Genomic DNA, 16,369 nt, shown 5'->3' with positions numbered 1-16,369 from the left:
ATTGAACATAGGCCTAATCAATATTTTTTGACCTAGTAGTGGGGGGTACAAATTTTTTCTGGAAAAGCCTAATTTTGAACCTTCTGTAAAAGATGAGAGTTTTATCGCATAATTTACATCAGATATATGACCATTGATGTATTTTAAAAAAATCATAATTTTAATATGCTTAATAATCTATAAAATGTATTAAAAAGTAATCCAAGATTTAAACTGAAAAAATATACGTTAGAAAACCCAGCAAAGTAGTAGTTGAAAGTTGATTCAACTGAACATTAAAACAAAATTACTTCTTTTCTGTTTCTGACAAGACCTCTAAACCGCTCTCTTTGTCAACAATCTTCCCAGCTCCATCAATCTCATAAACTTTGAATCGCTTACCGTCTCCAAATGTTCCAAGATTTGGTCAAACCTTTCAATGTTGCGTTCACCTTTTAAGCCCAAATTAAACTTTTTGTACCGATGATCATTCAACTGCTCGTAATTGATGACGTTATAGACATTTTCAGCACTTCGTCCTTTTATTTAGAAAAAATTGAAAATATTACTATTTATCGAATATTGGGCTCTTCCAGAAAAAAAATTGAATATAGTGGTTGGAGGACATTTATCATTACCAACCGAATATTTGGACTTTTGACCCCCCCCCTGGACATTCAAAATTACCCCCAAACAAACAAAGTTTTTCACTACCCCCTGGACAATGCATCCTCCACCTCCCCCCTCCATGAACAAACATTTTCTGGATGAGTCCATTCCATGATTTTTTCGCTTACTCGACCTAAACAAAAGAGCCAATGTTGTGTGTCAGCTGGGAGGCGACCCAAAGGCTCCTCTTTCGATGCACGCTTCTTTCTTATAAAATGGTATTTTCTTTGCATTTCATCATTGATATTCTTTTCACTTTTTGGAGAAAATCATCCTAAAATATTCTTACGGTATTCTTAGGTTGAGATAAAAATTCATCCTAAATTTACCATGTACATGTTTTTTTTATAAGAAGGTTTCTGCCCCTATATCTGCTCGTATTATGCTTAGCATTCTTAAACAATAGAGTCATTGTTTAGGTACCAAAAACTGAGCTTGTTTAAATGCGTATAAACGTTATGCTTGTAAAATAAAGAGCATGTAATGCGCACCTGAAGCATAAAATGGGATTTTTTTAAAAAGTATTGAGCCTTAGTGGGGGACTTGACAATATACAGTTAAATGTTCTTAAAATGGTATTCTTTGTTTCAGTTGCCAAATTCATGATGGTGATAAGATAACATATTCTTAATTTTTGGACCAATTTTATTTCACTATTTATCTGGCCATAAGTAGGGGAGGGCGTCATTCTTTTTCCCTGGTTGCTCCACTTTCCCTTCTTTACTTTACAAGAACCAAGGAGAGATGTATCAAGTACAAATTTTGAACTAAGTACGAAGTTTTTGATATGACCCTGCCGGGAATTGAACCCACAACTTTGCGCATCGTAGCCAAAACTTTAAGAACAAGTAATAAAAGAGTCAAAAATACTCAAAAAATGACCAAAATAAGAACATGTTAAGAACAATTTAAGGCTTAAATCTCAAAAAGTTAAGGACGTCTCAAGGCTTCAAAAGTTTTGGATATTATTATACGAGAAACGCGTGCCTCTACAAACGGTAGCCTGGGAATCCAAGCTCATAATCTTAGAAAAAACAAAAAATACCTCACCTCACAAAGTTCTAAAATTATAGAGCTTGGTGCAGGTAGATTAGTCTGACACAGAATGTTATAAACAGTCTGTGTGTGAACCCTTGTTGACAGACTTGCTGAACTTTGGAAACCCAGGCAAACACACATAATCAACTTACCATAAGTTGAGCTTTCACAAGCTCTAAAGACTTTCAAAACTACTAAAAACCACATCAAAACATCAGCCACATGTATTTAGACTTCCAGCAAACAGCCATTTTGTTTCGAAATGAATCTATGTTTTCATTTTCATTTGTTTTCCTTTTTTCTGCAGAGTCAGCTTTTTCCATAAATTATGCGCGCGCATCGAAATTATCAATAAATTATGCGCGCGAAAGTACTGCTAAGTAATACGCCAAAAGCTGGCCAATCAGGCCGAACCTGCATTGCAGGGAAAAATATCCCTGCAAGCGAGTTACCTGCGCCAAGCGTTAAACAAGTAGCAAAAATATCATAAACTAGACTGTGAAAAAAGTTTAACGTTTGGATTCCCAGGCTATACAAACGGTTGTGAACTTGAAAAACTTCTTTTGATTTTTTTGTTTTTTTTGTCTACATAATTTTCAGATGAGCTGGAGTTTTATAAGATACTTTTAATAATTGGTCGTTTGAAGTAATAAAAATGACGCGTTCTTTAGAAAAAGCAACAAAACTCCATCTCGTCCCAGAATTTTTAGAAACATTAGTAACATAATAACACCGAAATATAGTTAATTACCTTTATTCAGAGTTTTTGAGCCTTTTTGGTTGGCAATTCTATCTTTGAAAGACTTTTTGAACTCTTTGACATCTACTTTTACTTGTATGACGTATTGTTTTTCCGTCACTCCAGCATTATCAAAGGCCTTAGTATGTTCAGCAGATGTTGACAACCATTTCTCACCTATAATTAAAGATAAATAAAAAAGAATTATTTATTTGGCAGTTTCAACATTAAGTTGTTCTTATCATGTTCTTAGTTTTACAGATATAGTCTGTACTCCCTATGTTGAGGAAGTGTGACGTCAAGAGTGGTCTGGAAAATAAAAAATCAAGGGTGATTAGTAAAATAAGATTGAAAATTCAGGGTGGTCAGTAAAACGAGGTCGAAAATTCAGGGTAGTCCAAATAATGAGAGAAAAAAAATCCAAAAGGGTCCTGAAAATTTTGAAAAAAGATCCAGAGAGGCTCATTATTATTGAATCATATAGTTCTCGTTGAATAAAGATGTGTTGTGTATTCCATTCCTGAATTAAAAACACATTTATAATGAACTTGATTCTGAAATGGTCTGAAAATGTTCAGAGGCTGAGAAAAAGAAAAGTTAAGGAACAGACAGTTAAACTTGAACTTGCTCACATTTACAAAAACTAAAACTAAAAGATGATAAGATATTGACGAAACAACATTCAAAAGTTGTATTTACATAACATGCTGAGCAAATTCACACTTAGCAGCTAAGTAAATAAGGAAATCGATAAGGAACTCTGAGACTAAAATCTTCGGAAAAATAAGGAACTCCAGGCTCAGAGCCAAGTTAAGGTTCCTTATAAAAAAATATGTAGTCATGTTTTTTGAGCAACTTACCAGTTATTTTATTATGGCTTGGTTTCAATGGTGCCATCTTATTGTTTGTGACGAATAAATCTTTTTCAAACTCGCCCACTTTTCTGTACATCATAATGTAGCCATCTTTGTTTGTGTCAAAAGTATCCCATTGACGGAAGATTTTCTCTTCAAATATTTCTCTTTTTTTCCCTGGTGTTAGGTTCCCTAAAACGTGGAAATACCTTGCAATTAAAATAAGTTGACAAATGATGGATACCTTTTCGAGTTGAAGGTTCCTGCCAGGACCAAGAATTTCTGAGAGAACACTGGTGTCGACCTTCGAAATTGAAGTTCAAAGAGCTGCCTAGCTATGAAAAAGCTAAATTAAAAAGAAGTGTCTTTCAGAGATTTTGCCTTAAACTTAAATTGCAACTTGACGAAAAGAAAGCTACTAAATCTTTTATTTTATTCAGCACAAGCTTTTCATCAGCGCTAGATCTCTTTTGTAAGATCTAGAACAGACAATTTAACCTATGCTATGGATTTTCTACCTTTTAATCAACTTGAAAGGATTAGAAAAAAAAATTAAATATTCTTCTAACCTAGTTTAGTTTTTGAATTTGGTAATTGACAACCACCTGGTACTCTTCTACAACGCCCCTTCACTGGATTTGCACCACCAGTACTTCCGCCCGCAGCACCATCAATATCTTTTTTCGCTTTTACTGCTAAATCATCAAATTTGTTTTTGAATGAATTCTTCACATTTTTGCCAAAGTTCTTCAAGGATTTTCTGAGACCATTATTCTTAACAGACTTGATGCCAGTCTTAATACCTTTACCAATGGCTTTTGGTGCCTTCTTAATGGACCAAGCTATATTTTTCACTTGCTTCATTTGACCTTTAACAAATGATTTTATATTTCCTTTGATTCCTTTCTTAACGATATTCTTGATGGCTTTTTTTAATGCAACTTTTGTTGCTTTCATAGCAACTTTGATACCAACTTTGGCGCCCAGCTTCACACCTGAAACATAAATGGTTTATGATTTTTTCAACAATTATACTATATTAAAAATCGAACGTGCGCAACGCACTGGGCTCGACATCATTGTCTTCAAATTATTCATAGGCCCAATTGTAGACCCGAAAAACTCGTCCCCAGGCCCCAAAAATCACTCCCTCAGATATTCACCCAAGGAACAAGTGTGAAAAATTTCAGCCAAATCCAAGCATTCTTGAAGTCTCCAGGCTGTCCTAAAGTTTTTGTGACAGACAGACAGACACACGCACACACACATTGTCAGATTGTATAGCTCAACTGAAGTTGAGAATATTAATTTAAACCCTTAGGACTCGTAACATATTGTATTCGACGAAACCAGACCTAGTCCATTTCAAGAACTGAGAGTTTTTTGCGAAGGGGGTTTTCTGCTAAGGTCTATAGGAGTCAAAAACTGACGTCACACAAGCAAAACCCCTTGACCGCAAAAATTTGACGAAATTCCAAAGTCAATAAAACCCGTGAATCGAATGGAAATGACGTCAAAACGTAACTTCGACGTTAAATGTCCCGAGAGTTTGCCCCCTACTATATCTCTAATCTGCACACAAACAAAGCACTTGTTCACATTGTCAAAATTTGATTTCAGCAATTCATTTAATGCAGTAGAAAATTTATAACCTAAAGAAAATCTGTCTCAAGTTTCACTGCTTGAACCTTATAGGTGCTAGTTTAAGGAAAATAATATTTCTTCTTAATGAGACTCGCAATTATAAAAAAAAATGAAAAACCTGTCTTGATTCCAAGAGCAGCTGGAGCTGCTGCGCCGGCAGTAACCACGGTTGCGATATCCATAACGGCATCCAAAGCGAGTCCGATTGCTCTTTCTTTTGCAACATCATTGCACTTCTTGGCAGCGTAATATATGGATGTACCAAGATTATAGAAAAGACTGACGATTGGGATCCATTGAATAACATCATATGCTTTTTTCTCTCCAGAGTCAACACAGCTTTTGGTTTTTGTAGATTTGCTGGAGGATACTTCATATTCAACATTGTCAATCTCCCAGGGTCTGATTTGTAATGAGGAAATTCTATCATTCCATTTGCTACCAACATTTTTGATATCACCACGGAAAGATTTATAACTACCTTCAAATTTACTATGCTGGAAAACCAGAACTGAACAGTCTTTACAGTTAACTTTGATGGATGAAATCTGATCATTCCAGTTGTAACCCTTCCCGAACAAACTATTCTTGTTCAAATTTCCAACATCGTGACAAATCTTTTGATATCTCCCTTTGAAATCTGCATGTTGGTAGATGGTTACGCAAATGTGCTCGCGGATAACAACAATAGATGATATGATATTATTAAAACCGGAAAGTGAGGATTGCGAATCTTGATAGGCGATTGAGTTTCCCTTGAAATCATTATGCTCAAAGACAACCAAAGTACACGGCTCTTCACATTGAATAGAAGAGGTTTTGTCATTAAAACTTCGACCCATGCTTGAGGCAACACCTTGAATGATTTTGCTTTTTCCTTTATAATTCGTCTCTGAATATAGAACAGTATCTGCCGGCATGTGACCTTCATAAGCACCGTATTTCCATGGACGTATTTGGATGGTCTTGATACGATCGTTCAGTTCTTTCCCGACATATGCTGTATCGTTATCAAAAGCTTTGAAGTTGCCAATGTAGTCGCCATCGTAGACAACGATACTGCATTCGTGACAATCGAATTTAAATGATGATATTTTCCCTTTGAGCTTAGTCGATGTAAAGCTTTGGTCTCCACAAAATCGCCCAGATTCTCCTTCGTAGTCTGAATGCTCATAAACTGTGTAACATAGAAGTGCTATATCGTAAGGTAACGCAACCATAGATGAGATTTTGTCGTTCCACGTTTTACCAATCCATTTGGATTGCTTATGGAATGAGACTTGTCTACCAGTGTAATCTTTGTGTTCAAAAACGATAACTGTACAATCAACTCCAGTACATTTCAACGATGAAATCTTATCGTTCCAGTGTTTGCCAACGTATTCGACTTCGCTAGAAAATTCCCTTCTTTGTCCGCCATAGTAAATGTGCTCAAACGCAATGATTGAAGTATGATCACCAACCAATCGCCTTCTTCTTGACTTCACTCCGCCAAACTGATGAGTTGCTTTCAATGGACGGCCTAATCCATTCATAGATGTATTGGAAAAACAGTTTTTCATCCAAATGGTATCATTTTGGGATACTTGATGATTTCTTGATGTGGTGCCAATCAGCCATATGGTGTCATTGGAGCCTTGACGCTGTCGGACACTAGAGCAATTGGTATAGCGATTCTCGCACAGATATTTTGCATAAGGTAATGTAATACCATCAAATTCTTCTATTATAACCTGATGTTGATTCCCATAGATTTCTTTGCTAGCCAACTTTTTCCACCTGCATTTCAACGTTATAGGTTCCATTGTATCATGTTGAAAGACTCCGTCCATAAGTTGAACAATATCAATAAGGTTTTGAAGAGCATTGTTTAGGTCACCTGTTCCTAAAATAAGAAATCGAAATATAGTTGAATTTCTCTCTAATGCGATCTTTGCGGACCCAAAATTTATCATCTATCATTAATAAAATTAGGAATCGAAAAGATACGAATCAATGATATTTCATTTAGGCAAAAATAAAAAATGTAGTGTTTCCAGAATGCGGGTGAAGGAAAAAAGCTCTCATGCGGCCGGCCGGAAAAAAATTGTTTTTTTTTTCTTCTGTGTTTTGATAACTTAAGATAATTGAAATAGAACTTTCAAGATAAATTTTATGTACAAACAGTATGAAGTAAAGCCCTGAGTACTAATGTATCAACTACTAACGAAGTCTGCAGCTAGGTCAGAAAATTATTTTTTTCACCCGGCCAGATTTCAGAAACATTACATTTTTTTTATTTTTCGCCTTATGATATTGAAAGAGGAGAGGCGTCTCCTGGGCAAACAAAACATAATCAATAAAACCATTTGTTCTCGCGCGGCACGGGAATTTGTTTGTGTAAAGATTGGTAGGAGATATATTAAACGATGTTCCGTGAATACGGAAGGAAAAATATTTTTCGCGAACATAAATTTTGTTAATCATTGGATAAAAACGAAAATCGAAAATCTTCGAAAGAAAGATAATTTAAGGTCTGGATCCACTCGAATCATTTTTCATCAAATAGAAAACATTTGAAAACTGAATAATATCCAGCCTCTTGTTCTTATACAAAAGGCGTGTAGTTTTAAAGAGCAAGTCGGCAAAAAAAGTTAATACAAACCGTAAGAAAATATGCCATCGGTCATATTTGAATCGATGCTAGACAATTCTTCAATCTCATCAAAAATATCTTTGATGATTCTGTCATCATCTACAAGAGCTAGCATCTCCTCCAAACGTTGATTTCCAACATTATCACAACCAGACAATCTGAAAAAGTAAAAAGTACACATTAATCAATTTCTTTGCCTAGGACTAATTTTTGATTAGTGAGTGGATTACTGCTAGTAACCATAAACTTCCAGGGGAAAGTTTTGAAAAATATGAAAAATTAACAAAAGAAAAAGGGTTACCGTTAGTATCATAGCGGATGAATATAATGCTGTGAAGACAAATGCCGATTTCATTCAACGCACACTCAGCGAGAACAAAAGTTAATAGGAGTTGAAATCTTTCAATGATCACTCTTACACACATAGGAATCAGAGGAAGGTGTTCTTTCGTTTCACTGATTTTCATAAGTCTCAAAAAAGTTTTAAATAACTGGAAATAGTAAATTATATAATCTATATAAGCTTAACATTTGGATATGTGCTCTCCATCTTCGATTCTTTGGTCGTTAATATGATTCAAACATGCGCGATAGAATTCTTACAGTCCGTCTCCACAGCTTAAATTTCAGAGAAAACTAGGCTGTGTAGTGTAAATCGTAGACCTCTATAACTAGGTCACAGTGTTGATCTAAACCACACTGAAACGACCGCCTTCCATCACGTATCACGCTCGCGAAAGAGCGCCCGCACATTATTAACGCCTAAATGTCATCTCCAGTACATTTTAGATTATTCATTGAAAACAGATTACAATATAGTCATTTTTCATGTCTCGATTATTCAATTCCGAATAAAAGACATTCAGGTAAAAAAAAGAGAAAGACCTGGGTAATCTAGTTAAAAAAACCGAAAGTAAATGGTAGACAAAGTAATGAGCCAAGGCAAAACGAGATTAGCGTACCACTATGAAAGAAACCGCCTCCGGCGGTCGATAAGAGATTCCTATATAATATATCTATAATAAACTCTTTTTGCTAGAGGATGAGCAGAAGTCTATAAGCTGTGGTGCTCACTGGAGTATTTTCCAGGGCGACAATGAATATATGACTGACTTGATTGTTTATTAGGCTAAGTGTACACGCTTTCTTTTATAAGAATACACTTTATAAGAATGTCCATGATGAAAATGGCCAAAAAATTAAGAATATGCTAAGAATATCACCATCATGGAATTTTGCTACTCAAGCTAAAATGCCATTTTAGACTATTTTAAATTATAAATTGTCAGTTAGGATCCTAACCTAAGAATGTTGTAAGAATATTTTAGGATGATTTTCCCAAAAAAGTTAAGAATATCCACGATGAAATGGATTTACACCATTCTTATAAAAATAGCGTGTACCTGTAGAGTATGGCGGTAGCGATGTCATAATATTCTAGAGCCAGTGGTACTTCTTTGATTTGTTGATGAAAGACTTCTTCACCGAAATCGTTGCAATCCACTGCACCTTTGATATCTGTTGTTGATCGGAGTTGCTCAATTATCTTCAATAGAAATAAGAAATTAAAATTCAAAAAATTGGTCATATATACAGTCGAGGACACTTGTATAGCTATACAAGTGTCCTTGATACAGTACTGTACTCTTAGCTACTTATAATAAACGCCCTCGTTCGTTTATTCTCAAAAAGCCAGGTTTAGTATAAAACCTTATTGTGGGTATTTAGAGCTACAATTTCCAAACCCCCTCCCGGGCAATTAGGTTTTAGAAAAATATAAAATTAAAATTTCTGGTCAGGTGGAAAAGAATCTGAAATTTCTTTACTCCTATTTTTATCTTTATCTTTAAAATTATAGCCTTTATCGACAAGTAAAATTGACATGAATTACGGAGAGCATTTTAGGTGACTTTCCTGGTGCGGAGACAAGTGTTTTTGTTCGAACTAAAGAAAGATTGAAATAAAAGGGATTCGAATTAGAGAGAGTTGACGTTACCTTTTCAAACTTTTCTTTGACATCTGATGATTTATATTTCTCTTCATAAAGGTTCTCCCTCCTTGAAGTATTGTCTTCTGTTTCCTTGCCTTCCTCCTTGTTCCCAAATACCTTCGACAAATAATAATATAATAATATCATTATCAACAGCAGAAATACAGCGTGTCCAAAAGAACTATTCTCAAAAACTCTCTGCACGCTTTTTTATAAGAATACTAGACTAGTAAACTAGTCGGTTATTACTTATAACCTTATAATAAAACTGTCAATCAAATAATGTAAACATTAATTAAATATTCAGCGCGCGTGAGAGAAAAGGAAAATAACCGACTAGAAGCTACTTCCAACGCCTTTTTTTCTTCACCTAAAACCGTAGGGAGAGACATACAGATTTCTGTATGTCTGACCCGTGCGGGATTGCATTTATTTTTCTTTCTGTTTATTGTGTTTTGGGAAATACTCATTTATTTATATGTTCCCATGTTTAATGTTACAATGAAATATCATTTAGTCAAAAAAGTTGGATGGATTCTCAAAAACCTAAAAAAGGTTGTAAAATTAAACAACGTTTTTTGAGGGAAGAAGCTTCTAGTCGTTGAAATTCAGAAAAGACACGCAACCTCACCTCTTCGATTCTTTTTTTTTTTTGGAGCTTGAATTTTTTGTATATGGGTCTGTTTTCAACGACTAGTTTACTAGTCTATAAGAATACACTTTATCCATGATGAAAATGGCCAAAAATTTTAAAGAATATGATAAGAATATCACCATCATGGAATAAAGCAATAGCAACTGAACCTCAGAATGCCATTTTTTAAGCATTTTCACCTTTAAATTACCGACAATACCCCAGTAACGCTCAATATTCTCCAAGCATGAATTACATGTTAAATCCAGGTTAAATTTCAATCTTAACCTAAGAATACCGCAAAAATTATTTTAGGATGATTTTCGCCAAAGAGTTATTATGAAATGAAATGATGAAATGAAAAAAAACACCTTTCTTGTAAGAAATTTGAACCGGAAAGGGGATGGAGATAGCACCATTTTATTGCAACCTGCTTGGAAAATTGAAAAACACCCAAAAATACACATTGCCATTACATTGGAGTCTCCTTAACTCGAACACGCACGTGGAACACAAATTTGTATTCGAGTTAAAGAAATTTCGATTTCTAAAGATTCGAGTCAAAGAAACTATATTTTAAAAGAAGAGCGTAATACTTCTTCATGGTAGACATAAAACCCACCGACAAGTTAGATATACGCCTCCCAGCTGGCACACAACGTCGTTTCAACGTTTATCCGATGTTCACAACGTCCATATAACGTTAGATGAACGTTGAAACAACGTTGTGTTCCAGCTGGGCTTCTTTTCGTGAGAACCAGAAAATTTTGGCTCAGGCTGAGCTATTCTAATTTTTTTGAAATTTTTAGGCTTAAATGATTTACGGTGTTCTTAATACACTTAAATAGGTTTAAAATATGTTAAAATCAGTACTGTCTTAATAATTTCTGAATTCTGAAGTTCAGATTGTTCTTAATTTGTTCTTATGTTTTGGCAAATTATCTGGCTTGTGTTCTTATGAAGTTGTTCTGATATAAAAAAGGTGTACCTGATTATTTGGTGCTTTTTCTTCGTTTGGAGAAATATTTTCACTTCCGTTACGATCAACATTTAATCTTATCGGTGCAGCTGTTTGACAATAGTCTACCATTATCAACAAGACAAGAAGCAGAGCTTTCTTCTCCTTCCTCATTTTATTGCTGCAAGTAGAACGTAGAATTATAAAATTTGAAATCATCAAAATACAATGGAATTTTAAATCTCTTTAAATCGAACCTCTATAACTGGAAATTTCCTTAACTCAACATCCTCACATTTTCAAGAATATTATTTTGACTTGAAAAAGTTCGTCCCCCCAAAGGTCGAAAATTGGTCAAAACAAATATTTTTGAAATAAACAGAAATCACTTAAGAGATGACCATGGATTATGTACTATAGAGATTAGATACATTTTTTTGTTGTTTACCTGTAACAGGTTCAAAACGCCTTAGAATATTTTTTTTGGCTTTGAGCTAATGGTTCTCAGAAAACCTCTTGATTTTGTGTTTAAAACCACGTGCCCAATGCGTAAAACAACCATTTCGACTCTCTTGGAGCTTGATTATGGTGTCAATTTCTATCTATTCATACTAAAGACATCATTCAACAAGTATTCTGAGGACTTTATTTGAACGTTCTCTACGGTTGAAAGAGGAATTAAACTCGATAACCCAAATTTTATATGGTCGCCGGTCGTGGTTGCTGGTTGTGGTCCTAATTTCTGGTCGATGTTTTAGAAACTCCCTTTTTCTGCGTTGATTACACTAGCAAACTAGTCTGTTAATTAATCATGTCAGAGGGCGGGAACATAAAAGTGGCGGGCGTTTGCTAGAATAGGAGCTACTTAGGAGAACGAACAAAAGTTGGTGAGAGGCTGCTGATTTAGTCCTTGCCACCGACAAAATTTCTTCCTACGCTTACCTAACTCCTACGCTCACTTTTCCCGCGTGATACCGTTCCAGCCCGACTGGCGTGCCAGTCTATGCGTTGATTTGCCTTGAAGCCTATATCGTACTCACTTTGGTATCTATGTCTCATATTTCTAGGAAATCACCATTTATTTTCCTTTTTGCTACTTGACGTTAAGAATAAAAATAAGGTCAAATGATACGTCTTTCTATTTATTATAAAGGGATTTGTCCATCCGTCAATAAAAGGACTTGTCATTGCGAAAATTGTTGTTTTCGTGTTTATTGATGGTAATTTGAACCGCTTCATCTTGTTCTGTCAAAATATAAAGGTCTATTTAGACTTAACAATTGAGTTGATAACCTCGGTACACTTCGCAGAATTTATGCTGAGCCCGGGGGGGGGGCACTCGATTCAAAAACGACCATACGTGTGGCCCAAAATTCTTTGAAATTCCAAAAGCCTTTGAAATTAGACCCTTACAGTGCAGATAAAAATTTGCAAAATTTGAGCGAAAAATCGACCCTTACGGTGCATTTTCTTGAAAAATGTTGACCATTTTCAGGCAAAATATGGTCAGTTTTTCGAAATTTTACACTCTAAGAGTGGAAATTTTCTCAAATTGTCTGATTTCGACCATTACATTGCACTTTGGGAAGCTTGAAAAATATACCTTTAAGGGCCGCACGTATGGTAGGGTCATTCACCTTGAGTGCCCCCCGGATGCTGAGAGTGTTCACTTTTTTATTAAATCCGCAAATGTGAAAGAAAGTGTTCCTGGAATCAGATACTTTGAGTGTTCTCTTACTTAAATATTTTGTTCTTAGGTTTTCAGCAAAAGTTAACCTAAAAATCTCTCAATTTAAACATTCGGAAATCTTTTTTTGATTTTGCTTAAAGTTAGTCAGCGAATTCCCTCAATTTCGGTATACCCCAGAAAAAGCTGTAGAATTTCCTTTCTTTTTACCATTAATCTCTTTCCATCAAAACATGTATGTTTCTTACAACCCTGGAGAATGTAAACATAGCTTTATGAAAGACGACGAAATTGAAACACGATTTTAAAACATCCAGGTTGATGACAACGTAAATCTTTATGTTTTCAAACAAAACAAATCGATGAAAAATGCGTTTTTTATAGGATTAGGTTATTTAATGGAGTGTATAAAGATACTTGACCAAAGATTTCAACTTATAGGGTTTTTAGCGTTCAACGTTTTACAGGAACAGTACACATTTTCGACCGTAGTCACGCGGTCAGGTGCGTGACACTTTATTATTTAATTTACCATCGTAGACTCGATCCAATCCTTTTTTTACACTTTTTTCTATTGTCTTTAGGTGCGAAAAAAAGACTGGAACGGTTTTAGGGTGGTAAAACGGACAAAAAATGCCCCCGCGACAATTGGCGGCTACGGTCGAAAAGGCGTATTAAACGGCCTATCCAAAGGAAGAGGTACGTTACGTTTCGATCATTAGCAAAAGGTTAAGCAAGTGTTTATTTAGACCGTTCAATGAGATACCGTAGGCCTGAACATAAGATTTCACTTGCATGGTTTGCTTTGGCAAGTTATGTACAGGCCTACGGTATCGCACTTTACGGTCAAAATAAACCCGTGCTTAACCTCGCTATTGTTGACTGAATACCGTCAGTAGAGACCTAGGAGCGGCGCGACCCATACCCAATCTGAAAGCATAAAGTGGTGCAGTAGCGTAGCCAAGAGGGGCGCAGATTTTGTGTAGGAGAACAGATTTTTATGACACTGTAATTATCTATTAATACCATGAATATATAATTAAAGTGTCATAAAAATCTGCTCTCCTACACAAATTTTGCGCCCCTCCTGTATATGCTACTGTCGCTACTGATGGAATTAGTCTGAATCTATAAAGAGCACAAATTTGCCCTAATTGGCTTAAGCCCAAAATCAGGCTGTGGCGTAATAATGGCCGGCGTTAAATTAGGGCCGGTGTAAAAAGGGCCGATAAGGTAGATAATCACAGTGTCATAAAAATCTGCTCTCCTACACAAAATTTGCACCGCTCTTGGCTACGCTACTGATGTGGTTCAATCGGGCAAAAACTGTCCCATCGTGGTTGATAATTTCTTGTAATAGCCCTAAACACTGGCAGATTTAAGACAATAGAGCAAGTACGTCGGAAAATTGCGAAGGAGTGCAACGCTCGTTAAAAAACAATAAATTAAAATTATAAATCTCTGCATCTGATAAATTCGACCGGGTCTACAGCCACCTATGCGCTAAAATCTTTCGAAAAAGCACTCAAAATTTCAAGATCTGTATTCAAAAAGTCTTTTGGGATGACCCACGATTCGCTCTTTTGCAATCAGAAGATTAAACTTTAACGCTGCTCGTGTAACCAGACTGTAAACCCGTTTTATACCTAACACAGTACTTTATCCCCTATTAAACGGACTATAGTCAGCGGCATGATCATGGTCTTTGTAATTTAACGGTGGTGACCCTAAAGCCTCCTCTTTCGATAGCTATATATCCGAACCGAAGGTACTTACCCTTGATCCTTCTCTTAATTGCTGAGCATCAAGCTGTGAGACATCAAGTACCATTTTTCGTATAGAAAAAGTTCTTATAAAAAGCTTTCAGCATTAAAGTAAACATCAGTCATCAAAAAAAGTAGGAATTCTTAAAACTCGTGAGGATAATGTAAGAGGGAAAAAGTCAATAATCTGTACCAGATATTGATAAATCTGTGCATTAAATGCATGGTTTTTAGAATCAATATTGGTTTTTACGGTATAATAAAACCGGAGCTTGATTTAGCAAGAATATTGAATAATTTCCCTTTTGTATATTTCATTTAAACTGTAGCTTTCGCAAGAAACCTTGTGACATTTTTAAAAAGCTTTTTTCTTACTGTCTCAGTGGAGTTATGGCTTGAAAATGAAAGTTATGTTCTACTTTTATCAACGAGCTGGACTACTCTTTTGGACACCTAGAAGCTTTCATGGTTTTTAAACTCTCTACGTATTATGTATCTACTTATTGGGCACTATTTTCCATGGAGAATGTACATTCTTTTGACTGTTGATTTTATCCTTTCATTTAGAATAAAAGCCATCATCAGCAAGTATACAATTCCTCTATGGATGGCGAATCTTCAATTAGTATTCATTTTCCTGTGTGCTGTCCAACACGGTGTCAACAGTAATTGTGCCCCTGATTTTAGTGATGTAGTTGACAATGATTTTGTTGAGAATTATGCAGGAAAGTAAGTCTTTTCTTTTATATAGCCTAGTACCTCTGGCGATTATCACTTAGTGCCTAGTGGTAGTGGGGGAAAGGTCGTTTTATTTGTTTATTTGTTCATTAGTGTACCGTGTAACCTAAGTTATAAAGGGAAAAAAGGTAATTTCTTAAGTAGCACCACTGACCTTTATGTATTTCTGGACAAACTTTCTCAATATCGCCAAGAAAAATCTTTGATCGGAGTTTTTTTTTAAAGTGGTACGCTAATGGTAGCACTGCTCAATAGATCAACTTTTCCTCGAATACTGTAGCGCCGTTAAACGTTATTCTTCTCGTAGCAATGGCCTCTTTGCGGGTATCACTTTAAACAGAATTCCGATAAAAGCTTTGACCATAGGAATATATAAAGGTCAGTGGTAGCACCCCAGCTGACACACACTGACGGACGTTGTGAATATTAGATAAACGTTGAAACAACGTTGTGAAACGGCAGCATATAACAAATTCTTCTTCGCTTGAAAGATAACCCCCTCGTTATACACATCCCATCAAAAACCAATATTACTGGAAATATTATGTTCTTTATTGGTGAGTTCCACTTCGATAATTTTCAGGAATAAAGAAGTTTTTCAAGTCAGTGTTTCGACGTGAGTTTTATTTTTTCGCTACTGCAAAAGCTTCGAAAGCTTAAAGTAATGTTCGAATAATCTCAATAAACTGATGTTTTTTTCATTTATCAGGTGCTCATTTTCAGAATCAAAGAAGGTCACTATCCCAGTAGAGGTTCTTACTTATAAAAGATGCGGTTTTTTCTGGGCTAATAAATGTTATTCCAAAAAGTAAGTTAACAATGTATGTACAATCTGGGTCGAAATATATTGGGAATTTGGTTAATTCCTCATTTTTCAAAATTTGAAGTTCGGGCGAGAAAATCGATTTTGGGCTATCTGGTAAGTGTAATCGGATATTTCAATTTGGCAGGGGTTTATAGACTTCCAAGCTATATTTCTGAGCCTTATTGAACTATTTTTGAACTTTAAAATCCTCAGATCCTAAAGGTGCTGAGTCTTAA

At 35.5% G+C, this 16,369-nt stretch overlaps 2 protein-coding genes across 2 annotated transcripts in view; one reads left to right on the top strand and one right to left on the bottom strand.

The window, feature by feature from the left end:
* LOC136797791 (multiple epidermal growth factor-like domains protein 10) overlaps window positions 1-16,369 on the top strand; it is a 40,063-nt gene that overhangs the window by 5,463 nt on the left and 18,231 nt on the right. The window contains exons 2-3 of the mRNA XM_067054376.1: window positions 15,158-15,319; window positions 16,038-16,136. Coding sequence (XP_066910477.1) covers window positions 15,198-15,319; window positions 16,038-16,136 — 221 coding nt within the window. The 5' untranslated portion in view covers window positions 15,158-15,197. The remainder of the gene's footprint in view (window positions 1-15,157; window positions 15,320-16,037; window positions 16,137-16,369) is intronic.
* LOC136797826 (uncharacterized) lies at window positions 112-11,328 on the bottom strand. The gene is made up of 9 exons (XM_067054409.1): window positions 11,171-11,328; window positions 9,555-9,665; window positions 8,962-9,104; window positions 7,568-7,716; window positions 5,042-6,808; window positions 3,849-4,274; window positions 3,286-3,471; window positions 2,438-2,602; window positions 112-518 (listed from the first exon to the last, which is right to left on the bottom strand). Exons 1-9 carry the CDS (start codon window positions 11,312-11,314, stop codon window positions 316-318), a joined length of 3,294 nt encoding a protein of 1,097 aa, XP_066910510.1. The 5' UTR covers window positions 11,315-11,328; the 3' UTR covers window positions 112-315.

This window comes from Clytia hemisphaerica, unplaced genomic scaffold (genome assembly GCF_902728285.1).
Source record: "Clytia hemisphaerica strain Z4C2 unplaced genomic scaffold, Clytia hemisphaerica genome assembly, whole genome shotgun sequence".
Classification (NCBI taxonomy): Eukaryota; Metazoa; Cnidaria; class Hydrozoa; order Leptothecata; family Clytiidae; genus Clytia; species Clytia hemisphaerica.
Note: the sequence above shows the minus strand (reverse complement) of the source record. Positions and strands in the feature narration are given on the sequence as shown.